This window comes from Trichomonas vaginalis, chromosome III, assembly GCF_026262505.1.
Source record: "Trichomonas vaginalis G3 chromosome III, whole genome shotgun sequence".
Lineage (NCBI taxonomy): Eukaryota > Parabasalia > Trichomonadida > Trichomonadidae > Trichomonas > Trichomonas vaginalis.
The window spans coordinates 21,811,569-21,825,178 of NC_067205.1; the positions used below are offsets into that span (position 1 = coordinate 21,811,569).

The 13,610-nt window shown below is 32.3% G+C and overlaps 5 protein-coding genes across 5 annotated transcripts, besides 1 other annotated feature; 1 reads left to right on the plus strand and 4 right to left on the minus strand.

Annotated features, from left to right (window-relative positions):
* Nucleotides 1–8,174: part of a mobile genetic element that runs on past the window's edge.
* TVAGG3_0740800 (protein of unknown function, DUF4106 family) lies at nt 2,275–2,685 on the minus strand (the record flags this gene model as incomplete). Its single annotated transcript, XM_051244880.1, has 1 exon — nt 2,275–2,685. The coding sequence occupies one exon, from the start codon at nt 2,683–2,685 to the stop codon at nt 2,275–2,277; it is 411 nt and encodes a 136-aa protein (XP_051091467.1).
* Nucleotides 4,835–5,578, minus strand: TVAGG3_0740810 (protein of unknown function, DUF4106 family; the record flags this gene model as incomplete). Its single annotated transcript, XM_051244881.1, has 1 exon — nt 4,835–5,578. A coding segment is annotated over one exon (744 nt), but the record flags the coding sequence as incomplete, so codon positions are not given.
* TVAGG3_0740820 (kinase-related family) lies at nt 5,722–6,703 on the minus strand (the record flags this gene model as incomplete). Its single annotated transcript, XM_051244882.1, has 1 exon — nt 5,722–6,703. A coding segment is annotated over one exon (982 nt), but the record flags the coding sequence as incomplete, so codon positions are not given.
* A 1,371-nt stretch (nt 8,175–9,545) lies between the features above and the next one.
* On the plus strand, nt 9,546–10,185 carry TVAGG3_0740830 (non-membrane spanning protein tyrosine phosphatase protein; the record flags this gene model as incomplete). Its single annotated transcript, XM_001303496.2, has 1 exon — nt 9,583–10,044. The coding sequence occupies one exon, from the start codon at nt 9,583–9,585 to the stop codon at nt 10,042–10,044; it is 462 nt and encodes a 153-aa protein (XP_001303497.1).
* Nucleotides 10,186–11,780: 1,595 nt separating this feature from the next.
* On the minus strand, nt 11,781–13,556 carry TVAGG3_0740840 (protein ubiquitination; the record flags this gene model as incomplete). The annotated part of the gene is made up of 1 exon (XM_001303497.1): nt 11,916–13,556. One exon carries the CDS (start codon nt 13,554–13,556, stop codon nt 11,916–11,918), a length of 1,641 nt encoding a protein of 546 aa, XP_001303498.1.
* Between the last annotated feature and the right edge of the window lie 54 nt (nt 13,557–13,610).

A 13,610-nucleotide genomic window follows, 5' to 3' on the forward strand; every position in this document is an offset into this window, starting at 1 on the left:
AAGAAAGTGTTCTTACCAGTTCCTTGTTTTCCAATTATAAGAGAGCAGTTTCATTTTAGCACTTGGATATTGTAAGATGTTTGCAAACCAACATAAGATATACTCATAGACTCTTTCGTTTCCATTGCATATAATTTCTTTGACATGGTCTAACCAAGCTTCTATAATATTTTCTTTCCATTCTACTTGTTCGTATTTATATCCAGTGAAGATAGAATAGAAGTTTGGAGAAGGTGTATAAAACTTTATACCTCGAACTGAAAAATCTTCAAGTTTTGACAATAAGATATCCCAAGCATCTAACATCTTCATGCCAACTTGTACGACTTTTATTTTCTTAAGTTTCTGTCTACATTCTTGTTCAGACACTATTGTTGCTCTTGGTTTGTTAAAGACAACATCCCATTCTTTCATAACATAACATTCTGGGGCAGAGTCAACATAAATGACTAAACGTTTCAAATTCTCGACTGCTTTGTTATAGTCTCTAAATGGACACATATTTCTGAACGCTTGGAAGTCATAAAAATCTGAAACGTCTATTCTGTACATTTTTATAAAAATAAAAAAAATATTTTTTTTATTCTTGACTTTGTTGTTGCATTTGTTGCATTTGTTGTTCTTGAGCTATTTGTTGTTGAAGTTGTTCTTGTAGTACAATACTTTCCCAGTTGCATCTTCCAATTCGAAACTTTCTGCCGTATTGACAAATACATAGGACATAAAAGTTTTACAGGAACAAAGTTTGCGTCAACTAATGTCAACGTTATACTTGCCAAAGTGTTTGAGTTCACTAAGGTTGAAAACTCTGCATTCGAATGAACAATAGGCAAACCAGCAGAGAAGTGTTGTTTATACGCATGAGTATCTTTTGGTCATAGTAGTTTCTGTCGACATTCGAATAGCACTTTGAACCTAAGTTTGAAACAATATATAAAATAGGTGTACTTAAATCAATGGAAAGACAAACCTTGTATGACACCTTTTCCTGTTATAGGAAACTGTTGGTAGTAAAACCAGATATAAGTTTTGTATTATACTCATATCGTTTATACTAAACTCGGTCGGACATCCAAAATAATGAAACCTGCTCTAGTTGCAGCACATGTTACATCGTCCTTAAAGTATTAAATAAGTCAAAAAACCTGTTGGTGGTATATCTGAGTAAGTATCTTCAAAGAAGTATTTTTTACCATTCACAACAACAAAGTCTTCTGGTGTCAAAAGAGCAAAACAGGCTTTAGTCGTCATCGTGTTTAAGGTCAGTTTACAATATCGTCCTTGAGGACTTTGTAAGTTTGTTGTTATAGAATTATATGACTCAGGGTTTTTAGTCGTAATAGTATAAACCATTATATCTTCTGCCATTTACTTAGCAACTAAATTTTAATGAAATGTTGTGGTCGTCAAATATTTTTATGACGTCTGGGAAACTATATTTTAAGTTCAACGTTTCACCTCCTTTCATAACGTATATCTTGTCAATGACATTGTATGAAACACCACAGCAAGCAATGTCGGGTTCTATTTCTTTGATGTTTATATCGTCTGCCTCTGTCAAAAGTTTCAATAGTTCTTTCAAAACTTCATGAGGTGCGATGACATATGAGTTCACTTTTACAGGGTTGTGCTCGACCAAGTTTAACATTATAGCTTGACAAATCTTCTCCTGAGTTTTAAGTTTGTCTTTAAGTTGTTGGTAGTCGTTTCGAATATCTGCAACAGAACTTAAGTCTCTGCTAACTTCAGGGTATGTTGGTTGTTCTTTTACAGGAACTATTGTTATACCATCTTGGTCTTCGTATGGTTTCCCATTTCAACATCTCTTTTTTGACATTGACAATAACACTTTGACTGTTTTTGAGTTGGTGAATTTAACTTCACATCTGCCACCGCATTAAACCTTTTGAAACACTTACGCTTCTATTTTTCGGAAATGACATTTTACTTAGAATAAAAAGATGGACGTATTTGAGTATCTCTTCGAATTGAAGCAGAACAAAGTTTACACACACAAACAATACAAATACATTGACAGAATAGTTCTTTACACAAACAATGGAAAATGTTATAGAATAGCAATATTTGCTGAACCAAAATATTTTCATAAAGCAAAGAAAGTTGGTATAACCGAAATGGTGAAAGTTCTTGAAGCAGACAAAAATATAACAACAAAACTTACAGATATTTCTAAAGGTAAGTTTATAATACAATTTTATGTTAAGACTGGCGTACTGTCAATATTTGACGGAGAGAAGTCAGTTCAAGAACAACTTACTGACCTGCTGCCAAAATCTGCTCGATGGAAGCTGTCGTTATACCAATCTGAGGAGCCCCAGCAGGTTTCATCGAACGAATCTTCAAAAGAGCATCTTCCGTGAAAAGTGCTATTGGTTTTGTAAACTTCTTTGCTCTCAGTTCATCTGGACCGTCTCTGTCACCAGTATATTGTATTTGAACTGTACCAACAGTTGAAATACCACCCATAAAGTCTTCTGAGTCAGCAAATGGAATGCCAAGCCAAAAGTTTGAACGGTCTCCATTTGTATATTGAGTTTTTTGAGCTCCTGTATGGGTCCATACTTTCACATATGGCATAATAGAACTTTGCATTTCAGGGTTAATGGTTGTTGTGAAGTTGTTGTTAAAGTTCATAGCATCTAATGTCAAGTTGTATGACCTCATATCCTCAACTGTAGAATATTCTTCTCTTGGATAGTATTTGCCATCTATGTTATATGGTATTTAATACCAGGGTTGTAGAAGCAAGAATAGTCATTTATAGTTCGTCTGAACAGTACAAATAGTATCTGCATGTTTCATTGCAGTTGTTAAAGCAATATCTGTTCTTGCACCTGGGTCAGCACTTTGGTTTCCAACTTCACCTGCAAAGTCTTTGAAGATATTTGGTGTATAGGAACATAAGTGGAACTGCAATATATTTGGCAGCTAAAGCATTTGAAATATCTGGGTCCAACATATAGACTGCAAGTCTGCTTTCTATTCTCTTGCATTCAAATTTTTCGCATGTGAACTTAACTGGGTCCCAAGCATCTCCAGCAGCATTGAAATAATAGTTTACTTCAGTGTTGAGGTTTGAGAAACCAAAGTCTAAGTCAACTTTGTTTTTGCAAAGTCGGCGAATGACATTTTATTTGTTCCCTACTTCTGTAAGAGTGAATGGGTCTTGTGTTGGTGCAATGACTAAGTTATTTTTGCTTGGAGTAAGTTCGATAGAAATTTTTCCTGCCAGTTTGGCAAGTATCTTAAAAACCTGAAGATGAGGAAAGATGACAAAGGAACTCTAAGTTTCAGTTTTACTTTGGTTACTGCTGCTGCAGTTTGTCCAGAAAGGTTAACATAAACTCCTGGAACGTTAGGGTCAAGTCTTCTTATTTTCTCAATAGTTGCATACTGGTCTGTTTGTTCTCTAGCTTGTGGTTGTAGGAGTTTCTCAAAGCGAACCATTCATAGTTTGCCCATGTTACTGTTTGAACTAAGTCAGAGTTAGAATATATCTTATATCCATAAAAACTTCTGGAGCATATTGGTATCCGACATAGAAAATTCCATTGCAACTTTCTTGTCAGACAACTTGGCAGAAGGTTTTATTTCAATGTCTTGTTCCACGTATAAGAAAGATTGTCAATAGAAATTAATATGAAACCTGTCGCAAGCAAATATCTACTTTGTTGAAGAACCTTCTCCAAAACTCACCTACGTTTCCATAAGAAACAGCAGTTGTATATTCGTAAGTTCCAGGAACTATTTCTGACCTTCTAATGGCATTGTCGCATTCGTTATACCATTCGGAAACATTTCATTCATAGCATCCAAAACTGTTGGCGTTATATTCTGAGCGCGTACATTTCAATGAGTAAAAATATAGAATAGTTGGATTTATATGTCATAATAGAACCCACGTGGACCAAGCTTTACTTTCTTCCTGACTGAGTTTTTAACTCTTCTTTTCCTTCATTGCCCTCTGCTTGAAGTTGTTGCATCTTTGCATTATGTTCATCTAGTATGTTGCAAATTTCCCATGTCCTTTTTGCCTTTTGGCTCTGGTCGCCCATCTCAGGGAAACCTATATCCTAGAAAGAGTTTGTCATAGTCTGTATTTGAGTCTTTCGCGTATTGTTTGCATGACTCTTTCCTGAGTTTCCGGTTCAAGCTCTTCAAACAGTGCCTGTCCATATGGAATATGCTCGTTTCCAAATATATGTTTTTGTAGCCATTCTGGTTTTCTTTCCATGTTACCAACTATATCTTTTGTGAATGGGAAAGCTTTTACCCAATCTTTCAGTCTTGCGTCGTTTATTTCTGTAGTTGGTTTTATTTTGTCAAGGAACATGTTTTTCAATACTAACATTTCATTTGGTACTGTCCATTTGAGTTTTCTTAAATATTCATCCCTTCTCGGTTCATTGTCTGCAAAGTAAGTTTTTATGACATTTTGTAAACTTTCGTTTGCAAGGTCATGTACAATAGGTTCTCTTCCTTCTCTGTCCATAACTTTCTTTCTAAACTCTTCACCAAATATACCATCTCTATGGTTCTGTGTAGTTCTTTGAGATAAATGTTCTAGAACGTCAGGTGTTATATTTCCATCAGCCATGTTCATTTCATACTGGTCCAAAATATCTGCATGTTTCATATCTTTCAATGGCATTAAAGCCGCGCTTAAAATACCAGCTATATCTGGTTCACCATTGACTTCCATTGCGTCTACAACTTCTTGGAATTGTGGTTGTAAGTTTATGAACCACCTATCCGGATTAGCTTTATGACCCCATCTCATTGTAGTTCCATCGTCTGCAGAAACAAAAGTAGGTTTGTTTCCATCTTGGTTAGGTTCTGAATGAACTTTAAACAATGTTTCATTTCTATATGTTTTCTTGAAATTTAACCTTTTATTTTCACCGAGTTCATCCGAAGATTGAACGTTAAATGCTCGTAAGTAAAAAGGGTTGTTGTATTTGTGTACATTTTCTTTCAGTGCTTCCATTCTATGCTGAATATTTTCATCTGGTGTTGGAGTCTTTTGTATGTCGGCAAACATTTTTCGATATTCTTCTACTATGTCAGCTGAATTTTTTTTAGACTCTTGGAAATATTCCATATTCTCCGCATACTCTTGTTGAGGGTCAAGATTTTTCGGCTGTTCCAAATCTTCATCTAGTTCTGTGAAGTTAGTTTCCAAAGGAGTGACTTGTTCGTTTCCTTCAGGCTCTTCTAGCTGTTGTTGCTGAACTATTTCTTCCATGTCTGGTTGTATCTGAACTAGTTCTTCCTGTGGAGTTTCTTGTACCTCATCTGCTGGCATTTCATATATTCCGAGACCGTTTTCAACAAGTTCCCTTTCTAAGTCATCCGGACTCAAAAACCTTTCTTCTTTCGTTCCGTCTCTATTTTTTACGCGTTTCATGACGGGAGTTGAATTGTCATTTAGCTCTGACATCAAATATCTCGGAGTAAATTCAGTCATGTCATTTGGATGATATGCTATTAAATCATATCCCTTAGCGAGCTTGTATTTTCCAGGTTTGAAATTATATCCCATTTGGTGCTGAACCATAAAGCTAAATAGGTTCGGGTCAGTATTTCCATCCTTGAACTTTCTAATAGCTTCTTTATATCTGTCACTAAAGTCAATACTATCTGGGTAACCATAGTCTTCCTTAAGCCTTTTTAAGAATTCTTGGTTTCCTTGTTCTCTACTTCTTTTATGTCCTTGCTCTGTTTGTGGTTGTTGTTGTGCAGGGTTTTGAACTGTTGGTTGTGGTTGTTGTTGTGCAGGGTTTTGAACTGTTGGTTGTTGTGTTGGTTGTTGTGCTGGTTGTTGTGTTGGTTGTTGTTGTTGTTGTGCTGGATTTTGAACTGTTGGTTGTTGTGTTGGTTTTGGTGCATGCCTGTGTCTGTGTCCATGTGACGATGTAAATGTTTTAGGTAGTCCTGGTGCAGGTGCTTCTCTTGGAGGGTTTGGTGGTATATAAATTCCAACAGCTGGTATATAAGTTCCACCAGCTGGCACATATGTTCCATCTGCAGCGTAATGTCCTACCTGACTTTTCGTTCTTAAGAAAGCATTTACTAGGTCTGTTTTGGTCTGTTGTAACTCTTTTTCTTGACTTTTCACAACAGTTGCTCTAACGGCGTCATAGGCACTTTGAACTGCCTGTCTCGTTGCTGCATCTGTTATTTTCGTCATATTTTGTGCTACTTCTTTTAACTCTTTGTCGAAACCTTCAGACTTCAGTTTCTTTCCAGATGAGAAGTCGTTCACTTGTTTCACCTTACTATGAAGAGCTTCGAAGGCGTTCTTAAAGTCAGCATTTGTTAAAGCTTCATTTGAACTGTCTTCATCCGCTTGTATTTTTGTCCTTATTGACCCTATGAGTTGGGCTGCTTTAGCGTTGGCTTGGGCATCTAACCAGTCATTATTAGCTTTTATATATTCTGCACTTTTCATTGCCTTTTGCATAGCCGCGTCGTTATTTTTACTTTCTTGTGCTAAGTTTTCATACTGTACGGTTTGGTTTTGCAACTGTAAAAGTTTTTCTGCCTTTACATTTGCTTCAACTTCTTTTTTATACTCATCGCTATCCATATATGTCTTCAGGGCTTTTTGTTTTATCTCTTCATCTTTCAGTACTTTATATTGAGTAGTATGGTTTTTCAAATTTACAACATCTTGTTCCATTTTTGCTACTTCTGCTGCTTTTTCTGACACTTTTTTCGCATATTGCTCTGTACTTAGTTCTTTCAGTTGTTCTTCTTTCTTCTTTTTCTCTACGTTTAACTCATTGAGTTTCTTTGTGTGTCTGTCATATTCTAGTTTCTTTTCGTTTTCACTTATTTGCTTCTGTATGTCTATGTTTGACTTTTTGACATCTGATATTTGATTTTTGAGTGAACTCAAATTCATTTGACTTTGAGGGTTATAGGCTGTTCCGTCTGCAGCTCCACCATAGCCTGCCATTTTCGCTAAAAGTGCCGCTCTTAAACCTCCACTCTGTGCACCAACAACTCGGTTTAAAAGCATAGGATTGCTTGACATTTGTTGCAACATAGTGGGGTCATTCAGCATTTGTTGTTGCAACTGTTGTTGTGGTGTTAGTCTTACTATTGGATGTTTCAATGCTCTCTTCCTCTTACGTATATTCTTACGTAGCTTACGTGGCATTTTAAGTGAAGTTAAAAACATTTACGATGAAGAAGTTTCGACAAAACATTTACGAAGAAATCATGAGTTTTCTACCCTCTTGAATTTTCATGAAATTTACACCAAAAATATATTTTATGTTAGAATGTTAGATCTAACATGTTTTCTAACATGTTTTCTAACATCGTAGAAAACTCTTGAAAATCATGAAATTTACACCAAAAAATAATGTTTATGTTAGAATGTTAGATCTAACCTTCTACCCTAAATTATATTTTTGGGTCCTTTACGCTCATTACGAAGAAGTCTTGACAAAACATATACGATGAAGAAGTTTCGACAAAACATTTACGAAGAAATCATGAGTTTTCTACGATGTTAGAAAACATGTTAGAAAACATGTTAGATCTAACATTCTAACATAAAATATATTTTTGGGTCATTTACGCTCATTACGAAGAAGTCTTGACAAAACATTTACGATGAAGTCTTGACAAAACATTTACGATGAAGTCTTGACAAAACATTTACGATGAAATTCATGACAAAACATTTACGATGAAGAAGTTTCGACAAAACATTTACGAAGAAATCATGAGTTTTCTACGATGTTAGAAAACATGTTAGAAAACATGTTAGATCTAACATTCTAACATAAAATATATTTTTGGGTCATTTACGCTCATTACGAAGAAGTCTTGACAAAACATTTACGAAGAAGTCTTGACAAAACATTTACGAAGAAGTCTTGACAAAACATTTACGAAGAAGTCTTGACAAAACATTTACGATGAAATCATGACAAAACATTTACGATGAAATCATGACAAAAAAGTCAACGGCTGGTCGGCTGGGGTTCGGTCCTCCTCTTGGGTCTTGGGAAAAATTCTTAGGGCTGGAAGCCCTCCGAATAAAAACTTCATTTATACTAAACATCTTCAGGGCTAGAAGGCACGAAGTGCCTGGAAGCCCCACTACCTTTTTTTTTTTTTTTTTTTTTTTTTTTTTTTTAATAAATGAAACAGAGAAGGAAGAAATAAATGAAAGTGAAGATGTTCAACAAAAAATAAACATTGTTAAACCCACCACTGAAACAAAAATTTTTTCATCTGTTGAAGAATTTAATGACTATTATGCTAATAATAAAAAATTATTTGAAGAATTGACAACATGTAAATTGAATAAAATGTTTAAAGTTGATGGATTCAAAATTTCAAAAATAAAAGGAGTGGTTAGTTTGAAATCTATTCCTCAATCAATAATCACCTCATTAATGAAAATAGATGATTTAACAAAAAGAATAGAAGAGATTGAAGAAAGAATGAATCAAATAATTGATTTCATAAATTCAAATAATCATTAGTTTCTTAAAGTTCTATGTTGAACTCATCAAATTCATCTTCATCATTACCATTACCTTTAGCGAGTCTATTTACTCTTTCAACTTTATCTTTTGATAGTCTTTCGTTTAATTTTTTCTGAAGTTTTTCGTTACCAAGTTCTAAAATTTTACATGGATGATATTTAAACCCGTTAAATTCTTTTTCCTCAGTTTTAATCATTAATCTACAAAGAACTTTAGTGAGGGGGCTTTGCTTAAACCATTTATCCTTAATATTTGTTATAAATTCAATATCCGGAATTAATTCCCAAATTTTTGAATTTTCGATTAATTTACCATCAAATGCAAAAGCAATAGGTTTAATATTAAACTTACCTTTATAAAATAAACTTTGTATGTAATCATCAAAATAAACGTCTACTTGTTTAACCTGGGTGAGAATTGGTGAAAGTTTATTCATTAATTGATTTACAGTCACGAATTTTGTTCCGTTCATTTCTTACGAATTAAAAAAATAAATTATTCAAAAATGTAAGACATGAATTTTTAAAGTTTATTTTTTAAAATTTTTTTTATTTTTTACTTCATTATGTAAAGGGTTTGTGAAAATTTCTTACGATTCTGAAAATTTTTAAATCATGATTTATTTCAAAACGTAAGAATAAAAAGCGTAAGAATCATACATTTATTTTATCGATTGTATGAAAATTACTTACAAAATCGGTCAATATTGTGTGAATTCTTACGATTACAAAAAAAGTCACCAAACCCGCATGCATATACTACTTTCAATTTCGGAATTGCTGAGGTTGCAATTTTCGAAATTTTCCATCTAACTAACTAATCTACAGATATATTATTTTGAAGCCAATTCAATTGATACTTTTTGAAATGACTTTTTGGCATGCTGATAAGAGAACACAGAAAATTTGACACAATCCATCATATTTGGATAAATAATTTATCAGTTCGAATTCGGTAGGAAAATCATCGTAAAAATTGAATACTCCTCTTGTCACTTTTTGCGATTGGTCACTTATTTATTCAAAAAAAGTTTTAATTTCCAAAAAAGTAAATGCAACGACAAAAGGCTGTTTTATTTGTCTGCCTTGGAAATATATGCAGAAGTCCAGCATGCGAAGGTATTTGCAAGCTTCTTTCCAAAGATAAAATTTATGTTTCAAGCGCAGGAACAAGCCGCTGGCATAGAAATGAATGTCCGGATGAACGATCACAAGAAATCTGCATGAAGCATGGCATCGACATTAGTGGATGCCGTGCACGTCAAATTAGAGCCGATGATTGGAAATTATTCGATATTATCGCAGCATTAGATGATACAGTGTACGAAAACCTTAACTCATCAAGGCCAGATGATGCTATAGCAAAGGTAGTTCTTTTTAATGCTCCGCACGGTATCCAGGACCCATATTACGGTGGTCGAACAGGTTTTCAGAAGATGTTCGACCAAATCTATGAAGCAATGACACCATTTTTAATCGAGAATGGATTACTAACTGCAGAAGAGCTTAATTAGATACATATTTTTGTTTTTATTGATGAAAATAACTTTTTCGATTTATTTACATCAAAACTCCGTATTACAACATTTCTTGTTGTTATACATGAATAGAATGACTTTATTTTCTTTATGTGTAAATACTTAAATTTTTTTAAATTTTTTATTTCAAAATTATTTCTTTTGAATAATATTTCCAAGCAGGAATACTTCTATATAAAGCAATAGTTGTTCCAAATATAAAAGCATCGGAATGTTTCAGTAAATGAAAAATTATTAATCAATAATTGTAGTAATTGTGCACAATTGTTAATCAATGTTTTAGAGAATAGCTTCCATAAATCTATGTCCAATCATAATCGGTAAGAATTTTCTGATTTAATGCTTTTCAAACAACAAAATGTTATTAATCTAGGATAGAGATAAATTGAGAGTCTCCTAAATTATAATGTTGCATGCTAAGTTCGGTCAATGATAGAAATTGAGTGGAAATTAATCGTCGAGGAAGTACGATTATGTAAAGTAAAAAAATGTTGTGGGATTTTTAATATTATATATTATTTTATAATAAAATTTTTTTGAGTCATTTTAAGAAGCACATATAATTTTTTGAATTTAAAAATTAAAGTAGTGTCAAACGAATTTATCACTTAATTTAATACTCAGATTTCTTAAAATTAATGAAAAAAAGGTTTTCTGAGAACTTTTGAGAATGGTTTTCAAATTCCATTATTGAAAATATATAGGTATTGTATGAAATTCAAACTCTATATTTATTAAAATTCTAAATTTTTAATAAAATAACTTTTCAGAGGAATATGATTTTGAATGGTTGATTAATAAGTATAAAAATGTCTACGATTTTAAGGAGGGAATTGTTCCTTATGAGGTATACATCATAACTATATACCTCATAAGGAACAATTCCCTCTTGATAGCTGGGAAACTTTCTCTGAATAACTTATCATTTGGAGAAAGTTTCCCAGCTATCTATTAGAAACTAAAGGCTATGAGGCACTAATATATAATCAGTGCCTCATAGCCTTTAGTTTCCTATTAAAAACGAGAAAACTTGTTCGAAATGATAAACAATTTCGAACAAGTTTTCTCATTTTAAGGAGGGAATTGTTCCTTATGAGGTATACATCATAACTATATACCTCATAAGGAACAATTCCCTCTTGATATCCTGGATATTTTTGAATATATTTTTTTAATTAAAGTTCTCAAAAGTATTATCAAAAGTGATTTTTTAAAAATATCTCCAATTAATTAACTAATTAAAAGTATTATATTTTTAAAATTAAATAGTTTTTCAATTTTTTTGAAGGAATTGAGATACTTCCCACGACAACAAAATTGAGAGGTTTACATTATGACTGATCTTAGCATACAACAATAACAATAAAAAGATGGCTTTATTTCAAACCGTTGTTGAATAAAGATTGATTTCGAAATTCTCTCCCATAAATTATTTCTTTTGAATAATATTTCCCATAATTAAAACATTGCTTGATTTCGAAATTCTCTCCCATAAATTATTGATTTCGAAATTCTCTCCCATAATTAAAACATTGCTGTTTTATGCTTTAATTGTTATTATACTCTTGTCTTAAGAGTGTACTTTCTACTTCCTGATATACCCTCAATTTTTTTTTGACAAAAAATGCCCAAAAACTTGGATTTTTTTTTGCCAATCTGATATAATACCATGACTTGGCATAACATGCTCATAAAAATATTAAATCAAAGAAGAAAAAATTGGTTTATTTTACCGTGAAACCTATTTCATAAGTTATAGAATGTCAAAAAGTAGTATTTAGAGAGAAGAGAATGGACAAATACATAAGTTTATGCCCATTGAAATCTTTCTGATACTATCGAAATGATTAATAATGATTTCCATGATTATTATATTGGATGTTCATATCAATGTTCGGAATTTGCTTAAGACAATTAATAATTTCTGTATTTTTTCGCTCAAATGCGAGTAAAAACGGTGTCTTATTTGACTTATCTTTAATATTTGGATTAATGTTTGGAAGAGAACAAACAGTTTTGATGATATCAAGATTTTGGTATTGAACTGCATGATGAAGAAGAGTTTGACCATTATTATCTTGAATATTCGGATCAATGTTCTTAACTGTTATGAGAGAATTAATAATTTCTGGAAGTTTTTGGTAATAAACTGCATTATGAAGAAAAGTTCGACCATACTTATCTTGAATATTTGGATCAATGTTCTTAACTGTTAATAGAGAATTAATAATTTCTGGAAGTTTTTGATATTGAACTGCATAATGAAGAAGAGTATTACCTTCATTATCTTGAATATTCGGATCAATGTTCTTAACTGTTAAGAGACAATTTATAATTTCTGGATTTTTTCGCTCAAATGCGAGTAAAAACGGTGTCTTATTTGACTCATCTTTAATATTTGGATTAATGTTTGGAAGAGAACAAACAGTTTTGATGATATCAAGATTTTGGTATTGAACTGCATAATGAAGAAGAGTATTACCATAATTATCTTGAATATTCGGATCAAAGCTCTTAACAGTTAAGAGACATTCAATGAGTTCAGTGTTTTTAATGTTAAAAGGGTATTCAAGAAATGTACGTCCTTCAACATATGAGGAATTGATATTAAAACCTGGGACTGAACAAATAGCTTTAATAGCATCTTTATTATTATTCTTAAATGCATAAAAAAGGGGATTGTAATGATAAAAATTATCTTTTGCATTGATATCAATTCCAGGAACTGAACAAAGGAATTCAATTGCTTGAGTATTATTTTTTTCTGCTGCATAATGTAAAACTGTCATTCCTTGATTATCTTTTGCATTGATATCAATATTAGGAATTGAACAAAGGAATTCAATTGTTTGAGTATTATTTATTTGTGCTGCATAATGTAAAACTGTCATTCCTTGATTATCTTTTGCATTGATATCAATATTAGGAATTGAACAAAGGAATTTTAATGCTTCAATATTTCCATTGTTTAATGCATAATGAATCAATGATGAATCGTATTTATCTTTGACATGAATGTAAGCATTTTGACTTGCAAATTTGATTGTTTCTGCATCATTCTCAAGATAGCAGTTGATCAAAATATGGTAAATCTTTTCAAAATCAGTTGAATTGGCATTGCAATGTATAAGATACTTCAGATTTTTACTTTTCTTTGTTTCTGTACTCGGTTTTTGTGATTTAATGAAATTTGAGATGTCAAAAAGTGTCCTGTTGTTTGTTATTTTTGAAATAAATTCTAAAAGTTTGTAAGCAGATTCAACATTTTCAAAATTGTCGATTTTAGCATGTTGAATAATAACGAAGACTTCTGAGATCCTAAATTTCTTCTTTATTATTGTAGATGTCGTGATAAATTGTTCTGGAGTGAATAAACAATAATCAAAGATCATTGAGAGATCTGCAACAGATCTCATGGCAATAAAATCTTCGTTGTTGTACCAGTTATCGAAATCCTGGGCATATGCTTCATAATCAATAGAACACATTAATAAAAATATAAACCGTTTTTTACAAAAAGTATTTTTGATCAAGAACAAGAT